This window comes from Nothoprocta perdicaria, unplaced genomic scaffold, assembly GCF_003342845.1.
Source record: "Nothoprocta perdicaria isolate Ctin4 unplaced genomic scaffold, notPer1 scaffold_13, whole genome shotgun sequence".
Classification (NCBI taxonomy): Eukaryota; Metazoa; Chordata; class Aves; order Tinamiformes; family Tinamidae; genus Nothoprocta; species Nothoprocta perdicaria.
This window is the reverse complement of record NW_020454427.1, coordinates 1595376-1622318: the sequence shown is the minus strand read 5'-3', so window position 1 is coordinate 1622318 and position 26943 is coordinate 1595376. Positions and strand designations below refer to the sequence as shown.

Below are 26943 nucleotides of genomic sequence, written 5' to 3'. Positions count from 1 at the left end.
ATTCATACTGTTACCAGTAATGTAGGATACACATATGTAAGGCAAAATACATATTTAAACACACTTACATGGGCAATAACTTCTGTAAAAATATTTACAATTTAAAATAAACCAATTTAAGAAATGGATGAAAGTAAAAAAAATAGCATACAGAAAACTCCCTCATACCATGGAACATCACCTAAATGAATATCATTTGGCATCAAGAGTACAACTCATCACCTTGGAATCTGTATGTTACAAGTGCATAGTTGTGTTTCCTTCTCATTAACTATCAGCATTTACAGCTGTGTTCCAGGCTGTGAGCATAGTGGTATCAGAAGCCTATGGTATCAGAACAAATTAATAGCACTACTTGCTCTTTCCTTTTGAAGGAAACCTGCTATAAAAAAAGAGTTTTCCCCAAAGAGCAAGCCATGGGTTAAAAATGTGGCTACAATAGCAAGGCCATCTTTCCTGAGCAAGGAACTGGAAGGTTTACAAAGATTGTACAACTGAGAAGAAGCCCTTTTGGCAACCAAACTCATAAGAGCACGTAAAACTGATGTATCAAACCAACCTAGGAAAGATGCAGTYGCTACTATTGCATTTGTGTGTCTGCTACATTCAAACCTTCACTGATACAAAAGCCATGACTACTATTTACTGTTCTGCTTCATCCTCCTTCCGAAGGATGTACGTACCACTTTCCCCAACAAGCATCTCATACAACTGTTAAAGCCAATGTGTCACTAGCACTGTAGCAGTCTGCAATCAGAAGAGTCGCTCTGATTAACACAGTCTCGTTACTGCAATTGTACATATTCACCAATCTCTGCYGAATTAAAACAGGCTGAACTTTTGGATGTGTTAAGTTGGCTGTTATACTTGCTGCTTTTCAAGATGGGCATTTCTTTGGCATTCGTTAGGTGTTTGCCCAGACATTGGCCACTGTCATAAATGCTCAAATTGATACACTCTTAGCAAGCAAGGAAAAAAATCCAACAGAACTGAGAGCCATTTCATGTAAAAGCGATTGTATGAACACCAAACATCTGATGTTAGATGTCATTAAAGTGCTGCTTTATAATCTCTGYCAGTTTGTGCTAATTAGAGACAGAGAGGTCTGGGATTTTTACAAACCCCCAAAGTCACGTGTGAACAGTCTGTAGAATCAAGCTGTCTTTGAGCCCGGGGAGGAAGCATCCAGGAGCACTGGGACGTTGCAGTTCAGTAGCAGCCATCTTTCCAACTCTCATCTTTCACGTTGCCATAGGTTTTGGGAGCAGGCAATGATCTAAAACAAAACGAGACTTCAGTTTCAGGTGCAAATGCTCAAGTCTGCAGACCCTGCATTACTAAACTGTGTGCCTAACCCTGCCCAAAGATAGYTGTCTATGTTTACCAAGTGAAACTAAGGTTTGTTGTGATCAAGACAACTACAGCTCACTAGCACTGAGAATTTTACGTCAGAAGCAGCTGCTTTTTGTTGCACTACGGTTCAGATTGGGACACGGGCAAGGCGGTCAATATTGAGACAGCTGTGTGTTACTGCCCTGCATGATGCTCCTTACAGGACACGACTTCCCCATCTTGTTATGCCCGTTCTGTCCATGGTGAATGCGAGGCCACCATTCTCCCTTTCATCCATGSGATCTGTACTCCCAGGTGGCTGCTTCCCCACTCTTCCTTCCTTGGATGACTGCTGGCTTTTGTGGGACACCTTCAGGGAGCAGCCTACGCTAGCAAAGCCTCCCCCAGCATTAGCAGCATGTACTCGGAATTCATGCACTGCTTCTTKCTGATTCTCCCAAAGACAGACCGTGTGGTCTTTAATACTCAGTGTCTTGAGCCTGTTCTCCAGGACACTGACATGAAGCAGCTTCTACCTCTGGATGCTTGCACAGGTGGTGCTCGAGTTGAAAATCCCATTTTGCCTWTGATATTCCTGTCCTCACTTCCATGTCAAGTTTAAAAAATGCTACGGATACCTCCTCTATCCTTAATATGTCTTCTTAAAATTTCTAGCTGCAGAGGGAAAGAAACTGTGGCGGGTTATAAAGAACGCTTAAATAATTCTTACTACCATACATGATTCTCAGTGGTATAAATGAGTTTTGCCAGCTACACTTCCAATCTACGTTAGAAACGTGAGTGCATATTTCACGTGGCAGCCTTAACTTCTATTTTTTGTGTTCCCCCCCCCCTCTAAAGAGCCGCGCGCCGGCGCAGCGGCGTCGGAAGCGGCAGCTCGGAGCCGGGGACGCACCTGCGAAGAGGCTGTGCAAGTTTGCTGCGAGGCACTGGGATGCCCCCGGCGGCGGCGGGGGCGCTGGGTCTGGGCAGGCCGCTCCTCATGGGCGCCGCGGCGGGCGCGCGGGCGCCTGCGGCCGGTGCCGGCGCCGCGGGCTGCGCGGCGCCCTCGAACGCCTTCAGCGGCTGCCGCAGGGCCAGCGGCGACGGAGCCGCCGGCGGGCGGAACTTGCTCGGAGACGGGACTGCAAGGCAAGAGRCGGCCGTTACTTCCCATCCACGGGCACAGCGGGCGGCGCGGAAGCCCCAGGTGGTTTGACCGTTCCCCTCAAGCCATGTGGGATGTACAATGGGATACAGGCAGTCAAGCAGCAATGAGAAACAGGAATTCAGATGTCCTCTTTGTTGTCATTATYGTAACTCTAACACCCCCACCTGTCAACCAGGAGCATTTATGGGGTTTATAAGTAAAGCTCTAATCATTACATGAGGCCAATAAGTCAAAGRGAGGTGCACATGTCTTTTGAGGAGAAATTTATCTTGTTAAGACACCTGTGAGGTGAATTCCCACTCCTGAGAACACAACCTTCAAGGATAAAGAATGTGGCACACTAGAATTCTGTAAGTATTAAAGTCAAATTGCACATCAGCCTTCAATGATGAAACTGTTGCGAACAGGGCATTTTTACGTTTCTCTTATGAATTTCTTGTTAATCAATCCCTTGAATTATAATTCACCTAAGATTGTGATCAAGTTCAGGAACTCTTTATCATCTAAAGAAGGGATAAAACAAAAACAAAACAAAAAAACAGGGCTAGCCAACCCCCAAAGTGTTGAGATACAGCAGCAAATTTCCGACCAACAATTTACTATCTTCCTCTTATGAAGATTATCAGAATTATCAGTATCACTAATGCCCAATTTAAACATTTCATAGCAGAGATAGTTAGAAAGATGCAGGCCTTTAACAAGCCCTTTCTGGGAGAGCCTGTATGCCGGGGAAATTCATGAGTTTAGTCTTCCTACACAGCACACTTAATGCAAAGTGTGCACATAAATGTGCTCTATTATTAGCTTTCATAGAGTACTCATTTTTCTCAATGCTGTAACTGCAATAGCAAGACGTCTTATCATGACCTAAGGATTCACTTTGGAGTTTTCTTAGAGCTAGCAATAAGCAGCAAAATTGATCTTCAGGKCAAGGTACCAGCAAAAAGAACATACATGTGTCTTAAAGTAAAGCAAAAGCTCAAGCACATTTCTTAAGGAGTAACAAATATTTCAAAATGCACATAACATATCACTAACAATAAACAAATCCATCTTCTTAGTACTTGAATAGAATGTCACCAGCTTTTTAAACTGACTGCGGGATGATTCAGTAGCAGCTGACACTGGCAGTCAGTTCAACCAGGAAAACACAAAAATSAGGTTTACATTGAGTGACCCTGCAGGAACTACTACTATTTACTATTACTTCCTCTACAGATTCAGCTCATTCACACAGCCACCCAAGCCGAACCCTCTGGCAGATGCTGTCACAAGAAGGATGGTCCTTCACAGAGCTTTAACCAGCATTTTACAAGGTAGATGCGGTAACCATGAGCAAACAGCAATGACAGAAACGCAACATCCCAACGCGGCGCAGGGGACGTGGCAGTTTTGGGGCTGTATTTGGAGGTCATTGCTGACGGGGGATGTGCAGGCAGCTGAACCCCGAGGGACTCGCTGCCTTTCCAAGAGGGCCCTTGCCAGCGAAGCAGCAGCAGCACCAAGCTCAGGCGAAGCCGCTCGCGGGCACGGCGCACAGCACGGGCGATGGAGATTCAGCAGGACGTGGGAAGACAGGTGGGAAGTGGCGGGGAGGAAAAACAAAAGCCCTTAAAATAAAAAGCTCGGGGACCAGCAAGAGGAGGGATTAAGGAAAGCATTAATAGCAGAAYGACTGGACAAGAACAGCAGCCAAGTCCTGCCAGGATGCAGGGTGCTGGGAGGCTGTGGAAGCWGGGCCCTGCCTCAGCCCTGCTGCAGGCTCATCCGTGCAGCCGACGGCTGCGGCTCGGACACAGGGAGCTCTCATCCCACCACCTTTCCTGACAGCACCTGCTGGAACACACACTGGGCTAGCAGAGCAAGGCTGGTGCATGGAAACTGCAGCTATGGGCCTGCTAAGGCCTAGTGCACTTAGAGACATGGCAGAGAGAAGGTTTCACGCATAGAACATAATTAACCACAGAACTACGGAGGTCTTGTCTCTTTCCAGTGCAAGTACTCAGCAAATCAGGCCTTTCTTCAGTTTTCCCTTCACCATATTTTACCATATTTCCAACTCGAACTATCAGTTCATAACAGGTTTCCTGTCAACACGCCGTTGCAGATGTTGGAGCGCTGCATTCATTCTTTGATATAAAAGGAGGAATTGTCTCCTAACGTGCTGTGGTTGCCAAGGCTGTTGCATGATGCAATTGCTGGCAGACGGCCTCGCAATTCTGTCCTACACGAGRAACTCTGTCCAAGAACTGTTTTGGATACTGAATACGAGTCAGTTTGGGTTTTGGCTTAATAAGAGTCATTAGATTCTTAATAAGAGTCACTAACACAATTTAACACATAAGATAGGATCACAAGAAATGAGGAATTGCCTTAGTCAAAGCCTATCCAATACTCCATCCCAATGTGCACTATTGAACTGATATGTTTAATAAAAGCCTGGAGCGCTTGTGTTTAACAAAATTAAACAACTCCACCTCCTTAGAAACTGAATTAGAGCAAGGCATAATTAATATCCCTGTCCATAATACAGGCACGTGCCAGGGTGCAGTGGTGACATTTAGGTTTTCCGCCCTCTCCGAACACTGTCCTTGACCGTAGGCAGGGCGATAATCCCCCAACAAAGCAGGATGCCAGAGAAGATACGGGTGCCAGGATCACATCCCAAAGCCAGGGGGACTTGGCTGCCTCTCCAAAAGCAGAGCCGACTTCGATGTGTTTTTTATATCATACCCATCCTTATGGGATGAATCAGATGGATAGGAAAGAAGAGATGAGATCAAACAACAGGAGTAAATGAGCTGCTCTGTTATCTGAMTGATGCTACATAAGACTCAACAAATCAGTTACAGAGGTAGGGAATTATTTATGCTATTTGAATGTACGTTTGAGAGAAGATGATAAAAATTGCCCAAGTCTCTGCGTTAAGATGCTAAACTATGGAATAAACAGCACTTTAAGGAACTAGAAGCAATTCTGTTCAGTCATTTACCCTTTTGAAACAAAAGTTGTTTTTCATTAAAAAAAAGTAAAAATCAAGACACCAAGGGCTATGAAAGAGCAAATAACTGGAAGACACACGTGGGGTTCTCGTTCACAGGGAGCAGCGAGTGCACCCAGAAACAGGAACGTGTAGCTGGCACTGCACCACACTGTTCATACTCCTCTGGGCTTTAGTAACATTCTACATATAATATAAACTCAAAGACAAGTTCATTTTTAAAAATGCAGGTTAAAAGCTCTGGGCTAGACCACTGAGCTCATAAGTTTTCTAAACATTCAGATGAAGGCAAGAGCATTTAGAAAGCAGCACGGGAAGCTCTGGGCAGGAGTAGAGAGGCGGGTCTGGCCCAGAGGAGAACACTGAGACACCTTTTCTCCAGTGGCCAAGAAATTTCTGAAGACTGTCCGAGACTTCTGCTTAGCCCTGGGCAGTTGTCTCAAAGTCACTGTATGTCACTGCTTCAGGAGAAGACAGGATAGAGCTTCCCATGCAGCATGGAGTTGGCTGAGGTTAGCACTGTTACACCACTGAGCAGCGCATGCATCTTGTGAGCCACTCGCAGTATCTGCATGAAGGCTTTTGGTAATCCCCTATTTATAGCTTAAAAATTAGTTGGAAGTGAAATATGATCCTACAAGTGAGATCACCCTGATTTTAGTAGACAACAGGACTGTTGTCTACTGCTGTGTTGTGTAATTGCATACACAAAACCAAAACATGAACCTGCTTTTTGTTGGTAGTGAAACAGAGGTCATATATCATATATGAGGCTGCTAGAACTTAATTTTAAAAAATCAGTTAAAATTTAATTGGATTACAGATTATTTAATTTTCCTCTCAAAAGGAAATGAACTTTAGCCATTGGTCACCTGGAATATTATGTATCATAATCTCCAATTCTTTGACAAAAAAAAWTTATATTATACTGTGTCTTAGAGAGAAACTTCCAGATCTGATAGGAAAGAAAGAACACAAACACATGCAAGTGTTTGCAAAACACAAGCTGATGATCTGGGCTAGTCTCTTCAAGGATAATCTTTTTTTGTGAGCAAGAAATTTGGGGGTTGTTTTACAAACTACAGCTTACAATCAAAAATATTCCTACCCAAATACAGCCTTAATGAATATGCGAGACTTCAGGGTGTTCATTTGATTTCATATCAGTCTCAGGCTTAATACCTTGTTCTATCTTTTTAAAACTTATGCAAGGCTATGTTCTAATATTTATATAAAAGTTATACTTTGATACAGCGAGGTCTACACGGTTCATCTCTACACGCAACAATGTCTTCATTAACCGAGGATATGTGAGATTTAACACAGGTGAACAGTTATCTGAGACTTGCTGGAGCTTGATAAGAGGTCGTAAGTTAATTACCTCCTTTTGTAGATGGAGTTTGAAGAAACTGTTTGGTTTTGAAGGCAGCGCGAGGCAAATTTTTCTGCCTTTGCAGAGCTGTTGAAAGACAAGAAGTGTTATATTTGTCTAAAAAGATAAGAAAACTGAATTTACTGGGAATTTCAGAATTGCATCTGTTTGAGAAAGCACCAAGGAACAACGCAAGTAAAACAACAGTTTTCAGAGCTCTTATGATTCTGAAAGAGAAGTTGTTTCCTTTTTAAATGCTGCTTGCTCTAAATGGCAGAATTACAAAAGGAGCGTGTCAGAAGTTGTGCAGTGCAAAATGTGCAGGTTCTGTAAGAGTAAGGAAGCTTCTTGCAGGGCAAAAAACCCAGAAGGGCAAAAAAAAATTAATACACCAAAGTGAGAACAAGCCACCCAGCAAACATGCTGCAGCAACATGAACGCAAGGTTAGATAAAAGATGAAAACYAAGCTGTCAGATTTGACCTACCGAGACTAAACCCTAGTTTAAAGCCATTGTTTTCAAACAATATTCTAAYGCTGTACGAGATCTTGGTCTAAATGGGATCACTATATAAAAAGAAGCTGTGTTTTTCAGTAATGCAAACTTGGCCATTTTAAGTGTCTGTGCTTTTTCCTGAGATGTATAGAASAGAACTCAAATTTGCAAAGAAAAGACACTAACCCCAAGATCAYCAGCTGCCAGCACKGATGGTGYGCCCAAAACCATKGGTTTTGTTTTGTTTTTAATGGTTCCTCTGCCTTGCCTCCTTTATAGCAACGCTGAATGACTGATACTGCTTTGAAAGGACTTTACTGCCCAGAGGCTTCCCAGAGGGAAGCCGGCATTCCGAGAGCCGCGGAAACTTGGCAAAGAGAGGATTACCTATGGCCAGAAGGAATGCACGGCCTCAGCGTATTCCCGCTGCCGCGCGTGCAAGGCGGCAGGAAGGAGGACGCCAGTGCAGTAGAGCTTGGCCTGCTCGGCGCCTGGTGAAACGGCTGCACCCCCAAGCACCGAGCGGACAGCAGCACAAACAGGGCAGCGCCAGGCAGGCCCGGGGCTGTGCTGAGAGGGAGGAGAGACGGGAGCAGAGCTGGGCCTAACATCTTCTTCCTCAGTACGGAAGCCTCACAAACTGCTGCGTATCCTGACAAAGAAGGTGGGAGGAGGAGTAATTAGATATTAGTTAATCCTGTTTTCTGAGTTTGATATCTTGCCACTGTGATTCCCATCCTTCAGTCGGTTCAAAATTCGCAGAAATTGCATTGTGTTTTACCTTCATCCTGCAAACATGACTAGGTCCATTAATTCCAACCCTAATACCTAACTCAACTATTTTTATTAAGCAGCAAAAAGGAAATAAAGCATTTATAAACATGATACAGTGTTGCCTGAGGCCCATTAAAACCAAAAAATATTCTTTCTACCAACAGGCCCGTGCTGGCAACAAAAGCATGAGGCAATATGCAGTTCTTACTCAGCTTCTGGCATGTGGTCTTGCTATACACATCTTTCTAAGCAGCAACCTGTTTGACAAGAGCACAATTCCCAAGCAAGCCTTCCCCAAGGAATCCAGCGAAGCCAGAGGGTTTCTGCCCACAAGTATCCCGCAATGCCATTTTTACTGAGGCTGTGTTCTTGCTTTACCGCATAAAATCCAAACCAGCTTCTTCCTTCATATTTATGGCCATGAATTTAGATTGCTCCACTTCATTCACTTGGATTTAAATATTCTACTGTATATGGCAGTAAGTTTCTTCRCCAACAGTGTGAATAATGGTGGGAAGTCAGAGAACTGGAATGATGTGGAAATGATTTAGAAAATATATGATCTCATTCTTGCCTCTCTATGGAGAGCAGAGAAATCCTTGATGGCTCCCTAGCTCTGCTTCCCACCTTATGGAAGGGGGAAGCACAGGAAGACCTGCCTCAAACAGCACATGCTTCAAGTACAAACTGAATAAATATAACTATATTTATTCTGTGTCAGCCAARCTCAGGTGCTTGCTTTGCTCAAACAAACCCTTCGTGTTTTGCTTTGCACATGCTAAGCAGCTCTCCTGGCAAAGAGCCTGTCAGCCCGAGCAATCCACAGCTTGCCTTTCTGACCCAGCTTGGCCTCAGCATGTCACATCCCTGTGCTAGGTAAGTACCAAAGTATTAAAAACTCCATCCCCTGCAACGCATGTAGCACCTTTGTGGAAAGCACAACCCCTACAGCTTCATACCTCCTGTGTGGCATAGGACCTATGTGGAACAGTCCTCCCACAGAAGAAGCACTTGGAAGTTTAGAACAAAGATACCTATTCCTTGGAGAACACAAGTCAACTATTACTGTATCTTCCAAACCTTTAAGGTGGTACTTATGTAGTACCACCACAAGGTATGCAAAAAATCCTTTTTTTTTTTTTTACATCAAAATTCTGTTCTGAATAGCAGCATGGAGAACCAGAGATTCATTAAAAGCTTAATTGTACAAGTAATATGTAATTCACTCTTTTTTAAGAAGATACTTACTATGAACAGTTACGATTTCTGGGAGAATATTTGTGGTGGACTGTATAGCAAATTAAACCATTTAAAAAGAGAAATTGGAATTTTAAAAGCCAAATTACAGCTTAAAATTTAATGCTACATTTTCACATTTTAGTTATACGTCTAAGCTTCATCATATTTCATAATGTTCATAATACTTCATAATATTTAAAATATTTTCCCTCTACTCTTCAAGCAAACATGTACAATTTGCCTGTGTAGCCGTAAGAGGAGTTGCCTGTTCAGAAACTTACTGGATTCCTAACTCATTTTTGAGTGCCAGCACCCATAGCAAGTCCAGGATCGCAGCCACAGCAAGTGTGCAAGGAAATCACGAGCAGCAGGTCTTGGCCCGGGAGAGGAGCAGTGCCCTGGGGTGGCAAGCCRGCATCCTTGCAAAGGGAAGCTCATGCAAAACCAGCAGCTGTGGGGAGGAAGCTCTGAACTCTGAGCGTCATTGCCAAAGTAAAACAAAAAGCTGCCGCAGCTTCACAGCGCTTAGTGCAGGATGACAAAATATAAAACCAATGAAACAAAAAGTGTACAATATGAGACAGAATTCTAGAAAGTTTTATACAATGTACAGTTTGGCTTTTTTTCATCCAGACTAAGCCAAGATACTTACTCGTTGACTTGATACACAAACCGTTTTACGATTGTCAATAGCAAGACTCTGACAAACATCTGTAAGAGCAGGGAAACTGTAAAAGCTAGAAATCTGGGCTGTAWTAAGGATATTTAACTTACATTTAAATGTAAGTTGGTCTACAGTAGTTCACATTTGGGGGAAAAATATCCCCTAAGAGGTAAACAAATTTACCTGACAATTTTCATGATTTTAATTAAAAATTATATATGTATATACACCAGTCACATTTCATTGGCTCCATCAGTGAAGTAACTCACTAAACATTCAACATTCAGACTTCTGCTGCCTGACCTTACTGTGAAATTTCACTATGAATTTACTGCTAAAGTTGGAAATAGCCTTCTGGCCATGTAAAATGCACTCCAGACTCTTTCCTACCAGTTCTCAATTTTAAAATCCCAAATAAAATTCCTGTGGATTTTTAGAAAATATTCTTGTTTCCTTGTCTTTCCCATCAATTTAATAATTCTTCCCATCACAGAAGAAGTCGGAGAGCTGCTACCCTAGTAGAAGACAGCCCTGGATATGCACTACATGCACACTTSATTATAAATCCCCGCTTTGGAGCATCCATGAAAAGTGGTAGAAAGGGGCAGGGTGAAATGCTGCTGGGGCAGCCCATATGACCCACTGCTCACACTGGMTTCTCTGGCTACAGCATCACACACCAGAGTCTGATGGTCCACAGGACCCTGAAATCCAGTTTAAGGAACTACAAAGACAGAAATCTCATACTTTTTACAATGGCTGATATTCTTTATTTTGCTTTTAACTATTTTTTTCTATCTGTATTTTCAACTGTATCTTTAGTTGCATTAACACACATTTTTAAGACTATGAAGCAATAACAACTAGGCATGCCAATATGTCTTTACTGATCAATGGGTAAAAAAAATCAGTTTCATTTGCAAATATTATTTTGCATTCCCTGTCAAATATTTGGAAAATTGATTTTTTTTAATCTTAATACTTTCCTAGTTCAAGGCGCTACATACAGTAATCTCATAATGTGGTCCTCCGCTGAAAATTTTAAGTTTAAGATTATATCTGAATTTTTGTTTTAAAACAAAAAACACTTTATGAATTGTCAATACTGATGTACAAAGAAGCACTGAATATTTGAGCTTCATTTGCCCTTTTTTTTTTAAATAAGGTGAGGTGGCTGTTTTCAGAAAAACSTGTAAGATTAGCAACATGCTAATGTTATCAGTTCACTGCTGGACAAATAAGCAGCCACTAACCCAGCACTGGTATCATTTGTTTTACACAAACATTTACTGATACAGACACTTGGGGAAAAAAAAGCCTGTATCTGAATGCGCAACTTCCAGGTACGAAACAAAGGAAGAGAAGGCAAACAAGAGTTGGACTTGCACGAATGAKTTCAGATAAGCTTTCTCTACATAAAAACAAACCCTAAAAAGCAGAAAGGTTCTATAGCCTGGCATGAGATTTCATCAGTAAAAAGCATTAGACCTTCTGCAAACTACAGAAAATAGGAGAATAAATGGCTTCTGAAATGTTTAACTTCAGTGTATTTATGCTCTGCATGGTGCTTTTACATGTGCTTTTAGGAAATAACTCATGATACTTTTGTAAGAGAACAGACATACTTCCACATACTCAAACCCTGAGTTTTCTATCCAGTAAGTAGATTTTCAAGATCAGCATCTCCAGCATGGCATGGTGGTTTTTTTTGCCATAAAACTGGAGAAGAGCTCAGTAGCACCACTTAATTCTGAAATCCATAACGAGTGCCACGGGAGGTACTTACTGGCTGAGGCTTGAGGTTGAATGCGAGGTATCCCTCCATTTGGCACTTGGAAGTTTGAGTCACTTCTGCTGTTTTTCACAGACTCAGCTTGGATGTTGGATGTCCTGGATAGGTTTGGAAGACTACGCCTTAGTTTTTCTGGATAAAACAACACAGAACTATCACAAAATGTAATTTGATTCAAGAGACGTTCACACAGTTCAACATGCAAAAGCTCAATATGTGACACCAAGTTGGCTATATAAATCTACACTGCACTGGGAAGTGTATCTTTTTACATTAATTCAAGATAATCTGGGCTGTAGAGTTCTAWATTATTTTCCTATATAAAATATTTAATAAAGCAAGAATGTACAATTTTCATCTGTGGTAAAAAAAGTCAAGCATACAGTGCTTTGCAAATGAATTTCTAGATTATTAGATGACCTACATCATATCTAGATTTTGTTTCTCTTTTATACTCGTTATGTAAACTGAATAGGCAAGCATAATATGCAGTTTTGCACACAAAGTCTTTACCTAGAAAGTAATTTAAAATATAGAACACATGCTTGAARATAAAAAATTAAATAGACAATAGTTATCTGAATTAGTTTTTAGGAATGCCCAAACCCAGGGTCAGCATATGTCAGAACAAAGAGCAGGCACCCATCTGGGAAGAACCTCTGGGAGAGTATTCCCTAATGAAAGCAGCAGCCAGTTGCACTTTATATTTCACGTATGACTTGGTCACCTATTCAGCTAATAGTGGCTTTCTAAGGAGCTTCTAACCTTTGTACCATTGCTCGCAGAATATAAAAAGGCACCATTGAATTTCTGCCAAGCCAAATGATATTGGGTGCATCTCCAGCCCAGGGAGAACTGGGCTGCTGACAGATGCTGAACAGGAGAGGGGAGCAGATGGTTTGTCAGGGTGAGTGGTCAACCTGATGCAGAAGAGGGGCACAGGGAAGAAGCACTCCTATGTGCAAGCACTGAAGATGGAAATAAAAGATTCTTCCTAGGCCGAATATTCCTGCATGGGTACTTTCTTCATGCAGCTGGTAGTTTGAATCGATTGGTATCACATTTGCTAGTGTCTGGAACATCCATATTTCCCTCTATCCATTCCAGTGCAAAAAGAAACAAAGAATACCCACCCACATCCAAAACAAGCCAAAAATAAAACCCGCCCTCAGACCACCACCTCACTGGCTGTTGGTGCCTCAGCGCTTTGAGTATACAAGCAATACCCAGCTGTGCAAAACCACTGCAAGAGGACCCCTTAAAGCATCTCAGAAACACGTGATCACAAACTATGTTTGGGTCCCTCTGTTCTGTGGGACACCAGGCTTTCTTATTTCTGGGACATTATACAACTACTTTAATACTTGTGTAATCAATTTGAGACGGGCTTTTTACCTTCACTTTTGACACTGCTAGTCTGTAAATCTGTAGGGTGGCCTTGAAGCGAGAGACGAGGCTGCTGTAAACGGCTAATCATGGGCTGGGGAGATACTCTGCTGTACTCTATGCTTCGAGCAGGCGACCGGGAACGAGGCGAATTCCTCGGGGACTGTTTTGGGGAGGGCCAGGGAGAGCTGCGAGGCGAAGGCGAGAACCTGCTGACAGCGGGATGCACTGTGGGGTGCGCGCCGTCGTCCTCATCTTCGAGGCTCTGCGCGTCGAGCTCCTGGTCGCTGAAGGTGCCGCGGCGGGTGGAGTGGCAGGAGGAGCCCGAGCTGCGGCGCGAGGCGCTCGCCGCGTACTCCTGCCGGAGGCCTGGCGCACAAGCACAGACACCGCTCACCCGCTGCTCCCAGCCCCACACAGCTCCCCCAGACGCCTGCCCAGCTCCTCAGCTCGCCTCTGCCTCCTTCCGAGTTCTCCACTTATAGGCCCTAAATTTATCCCAGATTAATACCCAGGAAAGTTATCTGCTATCTGTTATTCTCTGTTCACAGGCCAGCTCGTTCCTTTTCCTGCCATGGCAATTAGGACAGTTGTGTTGTTTACTTGGCCCTCCCTTCTCCGATCCCCAGAACTCAGAGCACAGGCCACATCTTCAATTTGACATCACGTATCACCTTCTAACAACATAAACATAACCATGTAGCTTTTTTTTTTTTTTTTTTTTTTTTTGGTTATCTACCCCTAGAGACACTACAATTCAACTATATAACTGAAAGGACAATTTTGGAAGGGCTCAAAGATGGACAGAGACTCAACTAAATCTAAATCAAGAGAGACTTCTGCTCTCCACCCTATTGACTTTACATTTTGATGATTAAATCCTGGTGTAAGTATTGATGTTAATAAGTCTGGATTACACCAGAGAAACACCCATGCCCCGTGAAGACCACTGATAATATCCCTGTCAAACCACCATCCTTTTAGCATACACTAACTACATGGGTTAAGTTCCCACTCTCCCCRGCATTTCTGTTGTTCCTTGTTACCAGGGAACACTTCCACATGGCAACTTCCTCTCCTCAAGGGAATGGTATAAGAACTACCAACACTCCTTGTACCATTCCTCTCCRTGTTACTGCTCAGAAGGGTGACAGAACACTGTATCAGTACAACAGATGTTGTACAGTACAACAAAATGTTGTACTGATGTGACAAGAATGCTGTGCCCAACAGATGCACAAGGAATCTYTCACCATTCACCTTTCCTGTTCTCAACTTTTCACTAAGATAGGAACAGACTATTTAATAAAGGGCATTACAAAATATGGCTTTTCCTCATCCTTTAAGCCAATGCCTGTCTTTCTGGAATGTTACCAATTTGATCCTCGTTCCCTGGCCTCCACACCAGCTTTCTCCAGGGGAGCTCTGCAAGTCTCCCAGGTAGCACCTGACTTCTTAGCTCTCATTAGACCCTTAATGCATCATTCTTCCCTCATTGGTTAAAGGAATCTTCTAGGCTTTCTTCTGCTGCTTAGTTCTCAAACCTAGCAACATTTACGTATCAGTCCTATTCCAAAAGGACTCCCCATTCACTTCTCAAGCCTTTGCAAGATTGATTTGCCCCATATRCTGGAAGCACACACAAGTACCACTACATCCTTTTGGGCTGGTGGAGGGTTATCTAAGGATACAACTCATCACCCATTGACAGATGAAGGATATCGCAGTTTGGATCGATTGCCCCGCTCCATTTGATGCAGAGCACTTACTTTCTTCCTGCATTCGTGCTAAAATTTGCACATCTGTAACATCATTTAGCTTGTAATTTGATCCAATAGAGTCTTCATCCATTTCTGAAGCACTTAACTCACTGTCCAGAGAAGACTGTGGACTTAGTGGAGGGTTTCTATCTGCTGARCTTTTAAGATGACCTAAAGAAAGAAAATAAAATAACAGAATAATGTTTAGACACCAAGGCTGTCAGTCAATTGATCGCAAACTTAAGCTGAAAATACCACTTACAGTAAACAGAGTTTAGTCATTATCCTCTAAAAATGAATAAAGTCATTGTTACAATGGCAGAAGAAATTAATTACATATAATCTGGTTCACATGCACCAAGTTTCAACTGCTATGAGTACTGCACAGCTCTCGCAGAAAGAACAACCACATACCTACTTGCTCATGCTTTTGTTCTCTGCACTTCCTAAACTTCATTTTGAATATTTATGTAATATTTATGCGTTTTTGTCAGGAAGAGGAGGCCACACACACACTTACCTGAGGTACCAGGAGGTATGAACTGTTTCACCAACACAGATTTCACTGGTGTGGAGGAGGGAGAGTTGAAGCCACTGCTGTAGGGGCTACTCGTATTTGGGCTGTAGGAGCCTGCGTAGCTGACTGCACTGAAAGGGTTACTGTACAAGCTCTGTCTCTTGAGAACTGCATGAAAGAGGAGAGTGACAAGTTACACTACAGAAACCAGTGGAAAAAAACAAGCAYAATACTATAAAATATTTTAATTACTAGACAAGTCAAGTAGGATGCGTCAGTTGCTGTGTAGCTTAGTCTTACACACAATCTTACTGTGAAAGGAGTGGGAGAAAAGAGCAAGACAAAAGGATGACAATTATTTTCCCAGTAAAAAATCAGATCCCAAAATTAAATGCATTACTATGCTCAAGCTCATTTCTTCCACTCAGAATGTACAACAAAGCACCTAAGGAGGTTCTAGAAAAAAAATGCAGAAAAACTAAACTTTTAAAGGGAACAGTGCCATGCTCCCAGTACCGAGAAAAGGGCTGCAATTAGTGCAGTAATAATTAGGCCAGTGATATGGGTGGACTTGAACATGGTGTTGTGCTCTTGTACCAGCTTGGTACCAAGATATCTACTAAAAAGCCTTTTATTCAGTATAAGGTTTTTTTTTTTTTTTTTTTTTTTTTTCTTTTTTAATGTTACTATCAACCAAAAGAGACTGTAGCTGCACAAAATGCTGCTTTCAGCAGCAAAGCCTCTTACAGCTCCTCCTGCCACCCCACTTGGTCCTTGGTCACAACCTCCTCAGCTCTTACCCGAGACACTTGTGGCATTGCCCTCCTAGACAGACTAATGATGTGATTTTAATGTAAAAATATCTAGAAAATTTTTAAATGAGCTTTTCCTTTTTACTATTACCTCAAAAAACATTGTATTAACACAACTGAACTGTCAGTGGATTGCAGCACAGAGGCAGAAGAAGTTCTGCTAACAGAGTCTTCCAGAACTTCAGAATACGAGTGTTCTTACAGTAACTAAAGATATGGTTTCTCTGAGGGATATCAGACAGTCTGAGTACATAGGGCGGCCAGCCTATGACCACTGTCATATTAAAAAAAAAATAGTTATACAAGATGAAACCGCTAATATAAAATTACACCTTAGCTCTCAAAATACTTGAGGGGAGAGTTACTGATCAKTTTTTTTTCCATCTCATTTAATATTTTTTATAATATTCAGAACCAATATGCAGTAAACACATTCAGACAATTTGCAAAGAAGTCTTAACTAGCTCTTTTGCTCTAGAAAAGAGAAATAGAAAGAGCTGTGYGTAGAAAAATCACGCTCAAGTAATTTCTTAGATTCATTTCATAAATCAAAACCATTTTTCAGACTCTGGTAATCTGATATTTGCTGTTCTTACAATTAAGAGACTAATTTATTTTGGCAGTTTCTGTAGTAATTCAAACCAACTATTAGCAAAGTTGATCACAGAGGCCAAAGCTAGCTAAAGAATGTTTGGTTTTGTACAAGCTCGATGTTTGTTCCAGAAATCATACTCACACAGCATGGAAAATATGACAGTTCTTATTACACATACGGCCACATAGTTCTGCAATGTGCTGTGCTGATCATGCATTTGATATCACATATTTAAATAACAACAGTCTACTGCCCCACAGTTAAAACTGCAGTATGACCCAAACTGCTCTTTTCTCCTTCCACTTCTTGACCATGCAACCATGTCTTCATAAAGCAGCTCCTCCAGCAACGCTGTCTCTAGGCTGCCACATAGCTCTGTTCCTGCAGGTTCTTTTGTGGAGTGCTCTAACCAGTAAAATCCTCATACCATTTTAGACTGCCATGTCATGATGGTGCTGCTTGGTTGGTGGGATGGTGATGAAAAAGGGGGTATCTTTTAAGACAGAAAAAAATGAATCTGGAATGTGATGTCACCACTTGGGTCAGAAAAAGAAGAGAAACAGATTGGAGGAGAGAGACTAGGGGCTGATGAAGAGAAACATCAGTGAGGATTCAGGAGACCAAGAGATCCCTATGAAAAGCCTTACCAACGYAAGCTGGAACTGAAATACAACAAATCAATAAGCTGAGTGACAGCGGTCCCTGACGTGCAACCACAGGGTRTGATATATGGCACAAGACATTCTAGCAGCTGTGCAGTATAGAACAAAGAAAGTGACCAAAGCCCATCCTCCAGAGGAGCCTCTCACTGCCCTATTTCTCTGAATACTCTGCTTGAGTCTGAAGAACTATCTCCTTTTCCATTATAAACCCGCCTTTATTTTCAAATCATACAATCTTCTCCAAACAGCCACATCAACACCCGTTCCATTACCACTAATGCTTTCCCTTACTAGTACAGTAGGTAGGCAGCCATACACTCGCAGACACCACTGCTACAGACAGATTTTCAGGGCTAGGAAAACAAGAGGCAAATCTGTCCTTAACATGAACACTCTCATGTTGACCCATTTCCCAGCTGGAACCTCCCTGTCACTCTGCTCCACTGTGACTAAGCTTTTAAAGATACCATAGGCGGTGCAAGTGACACAGTTACACCTTCTGACCAAGGTGTAACTATGCCAGTGGCACAAAAGCCCAAGATTATGACTCATGGCCCAATGCTTCCTTTTCTTTTATCCACACATCAGCAAAATAAAAGTTCATTTTCTTTGCAAGTCATTAAGAAAAACTTTAGACGGAAATAACTGCTGCTTCTCTCAAGATATTATTCTGAATTCCCCAATTTTATTTCAAAATAGATACACACAACCCAACAGTGCTCATATGCATGAACTCACCTGACATGGTCTGCTCCAGCCTGTGGATCAGGGACTTTTTAGCACTTTCTATGTCAGGACTCGGGTAATCCAACACCTGCCTGCACCAAATTAATGGACTAACAGATTTTTGCACTGGAGTCAGTTTCTTCTTTGGAGATGTGTATAACCTGAAAAAGTGAAAGAAAACGTCTGTGAAGACAAAAATGGGATGTGTGAGAAGCTGTCACATACTACATTATTTCTATTCTTAGTCTCTGTCTACAGTACAAATCCCAAAATATCAGGACAACACAAGTTTTACTTTTAAAATAACTCACTTGGATACAGTGTTGTTCTGACAATGCATAACACCTGCCCAAGCCTTCCTGGCAAGAGCAGAAGCCTATCTTGATAGGCTAGAATACACCAATTCATGTGGCAGAAAAAAAATGCTTTGCTTTTCAGACAGATTAGGTATATGGGCAATTACACTGTGCYACAGGAATGCACAACTTGAAATTAACCTTTCAATCTTCAAGTTACTTTACAATAAAGCAATATGCAACTGTTTCACTAAATGCAAAGATGTAGCAAGTGATAAGCATCATAAGTACCAGCACAAAACTGAACACAAAGTTACAGGCACAGAACAAGTCTAGCATTTTAGTATCCTTGAACAAAACAATGTATTATTTTACTTATAGTTTGTATCCTAGCACCTGATCKCTAGATTTTTCCCTTCGAATGCAGAACAAAAAGACTGTCTTTGTCCGATGGTGCACAGTGGAGCATCAAGAACAAGAAACAAGAGATCCTGCAGACAGGGCAGGCTATGGGAAACAGCGAGGCAATCCTGCACAGTGGGACACGCTGAGGCTGCTGCTGTATTTTGAGGTCAGCTTTCGACGACTGCAGCAACAAGCACCGCATTTCAAGGGCTCCAAAACTGAGCTGAGAAGTTCACTTCCCTCAAAGCAATGGAAAAGGTGTGAAGGCAAAGCCATATCCAATCCCATATCAAATAGAAAATACTTAAGCTTTRGACTGAAAAAAGAAGTTTGGAAACGTAGTTCAACAAAAGACAGCAAGCAGCAAGGCTTACAGCTCTAACGAGCACTTTTGCTTATGTTGAAATGGTTAAGCAAGTGCAGAGTTGTGCGAGGACACCCCTGATGCCCCAGGGGAATGAGGGGTGCCCCCCACATTTTGGTGGTGTGTTATCTGTGTGTCAGCAGCATCAGCACCACACAGGGTATTCACCACGGCTGCAGCATGAGAAGACTAACCCATCACCCTCTAGTTCTTGAGCTCAGTTTATTTCACAAAAATCTTCAAAGGCTTTTTTTTTTTTTTTATATAAAAAAGAAATGCATATATCCTGAATGTAGCATTTCTTATAAAAGGCTCCTAAGAAGCATGTTAAAAAAAAAAAAAAAATCCTCACTCAAAATGCTGATCTGCTTATTCAGCACGTGCCTTTTACCACTCTTCCCTCAAACACCAAAAAGTACTTTGCAAATGCAGGAGAATCTTTTCATTAGCTGATTGCTTTTAAACAAAAGATAATCAGTTTGTGACGGGAGAACTATATCTTTATAAAGCTGATATAGCACATAGACTATGGAAATTTGTGTGATTTTGGGCAATCTCCATCATTAGGTATTTAATTAACRGTACCAACAGAAATTCCTTTCAGCATCAATCTGAGTAAAGAGAAAAGCCAGTTTGGATTTCACTTCCAGAATTCCTGCCTCATCTTTCTCTGCTTATGATATAGTTTATATCTGACTTTGTTACTGTACCCTGAATACTGGAATTCAGACTCGTCCACAGCAGCTTTATCCCATTATCAAAAGAAATAACAGCTGACCTGGCTAAGCGGTGGAAAGGATATTTTCAATAACCACTTACAAGAAAGTGAGATTTAAGTCAGCTATAGCAGACGTATTGAACTCAGGAGAAAGGAAGACTTATTTATATGTAAATATACACACAAAGCACGTTACCTCTCCTAGCAATATCCTCAGCACACCTTATAAATTCTGCTTGCAGAAAAGCTAAGGGCCCACTGCCCATTTAAACCCCTTGCACAGGGCAGGAAGGGTCCATCTCCACAGTTCTTTGTAAACAATTACAGAACTTGCTCTATTTTACGTGATTATCTGCATACAGCTAAGAGCTGTGATGAGCATTTACTGACTTTCTAACACTCAGTGAATTGCCTTTTCAGTCACTTATTTTCCTGTATGCTTCTCTGTGCTGAGGTGTGTTTGCCCTGGACAAAGGAGCCAAAGGCAAGGAGCTAAGTACACYGTGGTGCTCCTGGAGATGCTGACGTGTCCCGCTGTGTCCCGAAGTGCCATGCACCTCAAGTGTTTACAGTAACATCCAGGGCAATGCACGAGAAATAAGAGTGTACGCCCTGGTTTAAGGGTACCCAAACAGGCATATACCAAATAAACCTGCAAAACTAATCTCAAGGGCATCTCCTATTTTAAGCTCTAACACATTCTTTCATTCAATTTAATAGCTGTATTTGTCTCATGTGCAGAGCATGCTGTGAAACTGTGCCAGGCACGTTGCAGATTCTCCCATCTCTTTCCAGCCAATCAGTTTTAACAGCCTTAACTTCACATTTCAAGAGAAGTGACAATTGTAGAACACACATGTTCCACGTAACTCCACAGGCCCATGAAAAACACGTGCACCAGTGTAGTGACACTGGCTCTTGCAAGGCAGGCTCTCGCACACAAGTCCATATACACAYGCTCCCTTATAAAGCAGTGATTTTTATGCTCTGTCTGGCACAGAACAGACAATAAGTTTGAACCAGATGCAAATCTATTTCATTTTTAAAGAGACAATTAAGCAAAACAAGACTGGGACAAGGGGGGAAACTTCTTTCCTTCCTCTCTTCCCAACAGCAGGGAGGGAGAAAGGGCAGGAAGGACACTACAGAAGTAAAATACAGAAATAACATCACAAAGTTAAGTGATTTCTCTGTCAAACTACAGCTTGATTCAAAAGACACAAGTCCTCCTTAACTGAAGGGCTTTCCAGAGCAGACCTATCCCTATTTGTCCTGCTTAGGCATACTATAGGGATATGGCAGTGATAGCAGCACAGCAGCTTGAAGATTGGAGATGATTAATATGACCTCATAAATTTTTAAACACTACTAAACCACTTTCTAAAAACAGGAAATTGAAAATGATTGAGGAAGCTGCCAGCTTATAGTTTGCACCCATATTGCAAAGGCTGACACACAGAAAACTATTCTTCGACTCGCACAGAGTACAAAACACTACAAGGCACTGACATAAGATCAAGAGAAAGAAAACATTAATACAAAAGCCAAGTCCAAGAGCTTTGGTGTATTTTGTATGAGCAGTAAGAGACCTGAGCACTGTGCTTCTGATGCTCCCAGCAATGTTCCCCTCCTTTAGCTGTCATTGCAGACTGTGTCCCAGCAGCACCAATGGAAAGYGCAGGGGCTGCGCTGACCGGTTGTTTTAAGACGACCCAGTACAAGAAGGGCAAAGCTTTGGTGGAAAATCCACTGCTGCCCCAAGCTTGCACACCAGCCTCGGCCTAGCAGGGCAAGCCTAAGCACGACAGAGCGGGACAGGGCAGAGCTGCAGGCAGCTCTGGARCAGAGGCCGGGCGAGGAGGTGGGAATGGGCCGGTGCCAGCGAGCGCCTCGCCTGCTGAACGCACCCGCCGCAGCAAAACACAGGGAGCTGCTGGCCACGGGCACCACAGCCCAAGGCCAGGAAGAAAGGGGAGTCTTTCACCAAAATCTTCTCCTGCTTCTGTGCAAGCGACAAGGGAAAATCATGCAGATGAATGTGAAGTCACAGGACTGAATTAGAAGGAAGATGGCAAGTGGAAGGAACTTGAGGTAGAGCTTGTTTATTTTAGCCATGCTAGCTTTAAGCAAAAGCAGCCAGATACATTAGAGGCACTGGAATAAGGGAGTGTACAAGACACATCACAGGCTAAAGCAGGATCAAAAAAGCCACTTGAAAAGAGGATATGGACGTAAAAATAAAAGTCCAATGACAAACCAGTAAGAAACTTCCCTAAAATAAAGGGCAGAGGATATCATGAAAAAAAAAAGCTATCAAAAGAAATTCAGGAAATGACAACACTRGAGCATCTTGAAAATACAACAGCACCATCAGTCTAAAGCTTTCAGGAGTCTTATTTGGAGCAGCTTAAACAAGTTAGTTTTTAAAGATGAGTATTTTAGACAAGCAGCTGCTAGTCAAGTCTTAAGGGAATCTCTAGCTGTAAAGAAAATAAGCCCCGTGCCTAGTTCTGCACTAATTTGGTCTGCAGATTTCCTGCTCTTCCCTCCTCCCTCTCCCTYACCAGTAACAACCCTCTAGTTGTAAGTGACTGGGAAACACCCTCAGCCTTTAACTACAAATCTGTGTACTCAACGTTTCCAGCTCTTTCTGAATGATATRTAGACTGCAGTAAAACTACAGCTCTAGCAAAAATAAGATGAATATCATTAAAATGCTTTAACAAGCTCATTAAGTCTTCATATTGAAGTGGCACTTTTCAGCTACGTGGTGCTATTTCAGTTTGATTTTGAAGGATTCAAAGGGGGCTACAAAGCACTAATGTTCGCTGCTAACACAACTATCTTTTTGCCATCAGCAATTAAAGGTAGTTAGCTTGGAAATTATAGGCATTACTCACTTCATCTCAGGGGAAGATGCTGTTGTCAGAAAGGGGCGTTGGAGAAAGGAACGAGGCAGCACACAAAAGAGGAGACCAGAGACATATGGGGCTTTCAAGAGCTTGTGAAACGTTTATCATCACCATAGAGCTGTCGTCACCATACACATTTTGTATAACTCTCCACGTTTMGGGAAGCTTTTTAAAAGGAAGTTGCTACACTAAAGTGGTATTGTAGGTACGTACATGAAAGGGAGAGTGTTTGCAAGTTTTGTGTACTATTAAATACAAGCATTCCAACCGAAAAGTCTGTTCTACCACTAATCTTCAGAGTTCTACTAAGACCTACAGAAAACAGAAATGTGAACCGACTTAGGTACGCCTAAAAAAGTTACAGTTATGAAGTCCATTTTAGGAATACTAAATAATTAGGATACTAAAGGAAATTGATTCAGGAAATTCACACTGAAGCTTTCATGATATCCAAATATTAAGCATGTTTATAAACCAAAAATACCAACCCAATAAACTAGAAATAGGGAGGAAAACAAATCATTATCAGTATTCTTTCAACAGATCTCAGATATTCATTTCACAGTGAGCATGAACTACCCCAAGCCATAGAACAAATACTATCTGATCTTGCTAGTTSTGTCATATGATAAGAAAGGATCACAAAAGTTACCAGTTTACCATGWATGCTTATTTTCATATCATCTTCCTTTTGTGAGGAGTCATTATCTGAATTTGTTCAAACCCCCCAAAGCCACATTCACATTTAATCTGCCAAAAAAAAAATGAAAAATAAGGTTCTTTACTTAGGTTACAAGGCAAAATTGATCAGAATCTGTTCAGTTTCCAAGAGGCTCAAGACTATGTTAATACAATGCCATTTTAGCAGCTGGAAGGGAAAGAGTGCAGTGGAAAGTTCTTCCCCAGCAGAGATATTTATTTAGGGGTAGCTCTGTCCTAAATCATTCACCCTGCATTCCTCCTATTCACTATGGCAAATTCTAGGGTACCAAAAAAGAAAGCTAGTGCTCAAGGGAGATTAGCAAGACGAGATGAAAGACTCATTATAGGTGACAATCAAGAGTTTCACCTTCTGYATCTCAAAGCAACAACTCTGCCAACTAAATGGAAACAGATGACTGGAACAGACACATAAACCATTAAAGAGAGGTATCAATTTAATAAGTGCTGACTGAGAAAGTGCATAATAGTAAAGACACTTGTGTTACATTCTAAGCAAACATGATAACCAAGGAACATCAGACCGTCAAAAAAAAAAAAACTAAAACAAGTACTACTTTGAAGCATTAATCTTAATATAAACAGCCCACCAACATAATTTCACTCTAAATGGGCCAGCACATGATTTTTTTTTTTTTTTTTTTTTGGTTAATGAAGTCAGCCAGCTGTTTGCTATTTCAGCACAACCAAGGAGGCTTTGGTCTGAAGTGAAAGGAAAACATCTGTTGAGTGCCAGGATGTTTTTTGTAGGATGTAACTGCTCAGAAATTTGCTGATCAATGATGTATATAAGGCAGATACACAGCAAGCTCTACGCTCTCCTACACAGGTCACATGCAAGTTTTGAAGCAGAAGCACTGTATGTTCTGCGCTGACACTTGAAGCTGCACAGCAAGCCCAGCAGAGTGGTACAAACGTTAGCCCCAAGCGGGTCACGAGGCAGATTCACAACAGGTCACCTGCTCTGCCATGACTGCCCACACAGGCACTTCAGCCCTGCACTAAGCTCGAGACAGTCACTCCTAAGGCGCAGCAGGGAGTTCCTAAGGAGCACTCCGCGTGCTGCTCCTCACCGCCCAACCTCGCCCGGCCAGTCAGGCCCGGAGCTGCATCCGCGTCCAGCTCCTCGAGGAGCAACCCACACTGCTCCAGGCCCTGCCTTATTATTTCTCATCAATTGAAGAGCTTGCTTTAATTTAAATTTGAAAAAATGAAATGTTGATTTAGCAAACTCTACACAGTACCCTGTCTGTGTACCCACATTTGCAACCTTTGGTATCCTATTAAAGGAAGTCTGAGCACCTTATCTAGCCTTTAGATGCATACAACCAAGAAAATCAATCTAAAATCACTTAAATATTTTTAGCAATTTACATATTTTTTGAAGATGGTCTCATCTGTTAAACTAGTTAGGATGTTAATACATCTCAGACTTGATTAGCTATAATCAAATGAAAATAAACAAACAGTCCCCAAATTCAGTAGTACCACTTCTGTGATAACTACTGCTACTAGAGCAGCTGTACCAAGGTCCTTTCCAATTCAGTAATTTTAGACTGGTTCTATGCTTTTGTTTTTCTTTCCCCAAACTTGTCCTATGTGGACATATTCACAAGCATTAAAAGAATTGAAATCTAAAAAGGGCTCATCAACTGCAGAATGTGGAGATTGTCTAAAAGAAATGAGCTGCAGCACTTTCAGCCACAGCATTTAYTGCTCCATCTTAAATTCATAATCAAATGCCACATGTACCAATCTGCAGAGACCTTTCAGTCTAACCAAATCACATTTATCATTAGCGTTTATCATAAGCTGCTATCAAGTGATTATTAAATTATAGCAAGAAAGGACTTTTTTTTTCTTTTATTAAAATACATGATAGTATTTCCTGACATGCAAGACAACAAGTGATTTTTAACAAGTATTCTCTTCTAGGAGCACACTTTTCTCTCTCAGGTACTGTCCTGTCTGGCACTGAAATCTGGTAGTAGATTCAACAAAAAAACTCAAACAAAGAGATGAAGCCAGGTAACAGACTGCATTTAAGCTCTGCTTTCTTTTGAGAATTAGAATTTGCATAGAAATATGACTGAAGCCACAATGAAGTGTAATTAAGCAGTTRGCAAAACATTTAATCTTGAGACACAGCAGTCACAACGTTGAGATATGTGTTGAGATACATAATCCTCGTGTTTAGAGGTAGGAGAGACCAAGGCAGACAGCCCAAGCTATTTGTCAAATGTGACACCAGCAAGTGCAATGCCACCTCTCCATCACTGTCCAAAGCCACACAAACAAACTCACACAGCATTTAGACCACTAGTGTCACGGTATGTTCTGCAGCAACATTTTAGCTTTCGCTGTCCCACAATCTAGGATTCATTAAAAAAAAAGTCAATAACTATTATTACTAGAAGCTATGGTAATCCCAAGCCCTGTCCTCAYACTCCACGCTTCCTATTTAAATTTAGGATAGCCTGTTCTCCCGAAAGTGTTATAAATCAATAGAGCACAGGGCCTAAGATGGGAAACAGGAGTAGCAGCCTTGCACAAACCTGCCATCTGGAAGATGACGCCCTGCGTTAATTTAGTAAGCTTGGGCTGSATGAGAATAAACTCGCGCTCTCATACTTTTCTAGTGGGTCAGACAGCGTTTCAGCCTTGTSAATTCTCCGGGGAAGCACACATATCCTCCCGGAGCACCTAAACCACTGCCCAGCTTGCAGTCACCTCGGGGCTTTCAGCGGCGCTCACGGCAGCTCCGGAGCGCTGTCCCCGCCGTCCCGTCCCGGGGCCGGTGCCTCCCTCACCGGCGGCTCCGGCCCAGCGCGGGCTGCTTTTGTTCGCGCTTCCCGGAGCTCAGCACGGCGCTAGGAGACCCCCGGCGGCCGCAGCGCTCGCGGCTCCCCCGGGAAGGCTCGGGAAGGCCCGGGAAGGCCGCTTCCGCGGGGAGGAGGCAGCGCTGGGGCGCGGGGCTCGAGCGGGAAGCAAAGCGGGCGCGCAGCACGCGGCGCCGGGAGCAGCTCCGCCCGGGCCCAGCGATTCCCACCAAGCGTCCCGGCGCCGCCCGGCTCCCCGGCCACGCGAGACAAAGCGGCGCAGGCCGCGGCCTCCCTCCTCACCATCCGCTCTCGTCCTCCTCGCAGCCCGCCAGCCGCTCCAGCTCGTCGGGCCGCAGCAGCGGCGCCTCGTCGAGCAGCCCCGCGGCCTCGCCGCCCGCCGCCGCCCTG

The 26943-nt window shown here is 42.6% G+C and overlaps 1 protein-coding gene across 1 annotated transcript in view; it reads right to left on the bottom strand.

Annotated features, from left to right (window-relative positions):
- Positions 1-230: 230 nt before the first annotated feature.
- The window catches only part of SLAIN2 (SLAIN motif family member 2), a 27296-nt gene continuing 583 nt past the window's right edge, over positions 231-26943 (bottom strand). The window contains exons 2-9 of the mRNA XM_026033624.1: positions 26836-26940; positions 18311-18459; positions 15507-15671; positions 14996-15157; positions 13236-13595; positions 11835-11972; positions 2249-2477; positions 231-1276 (exon numbers count right to left, since the gene is read on the bottom strand). Of these exons, the coding sequence (XP_025889409.1) occupies positions 1210-1276; positions 2249-2477; positions 11835-11972; positions 13236-13595; positions 14996-15157; positions 15507-15671; positions 18311-18459; positions 26836-26940 (1375 nt within the window). The 3' untranslated portion in view covers positions 231-1209. The remainder of the gene's footprint in view (positions 1277-2248; positions 2478-11834; positions 11973-13235; positions 13596-14995; positions 15158-15506; positions 15672-18310; positions 18460-26835; positions 26941-26943) is intronic.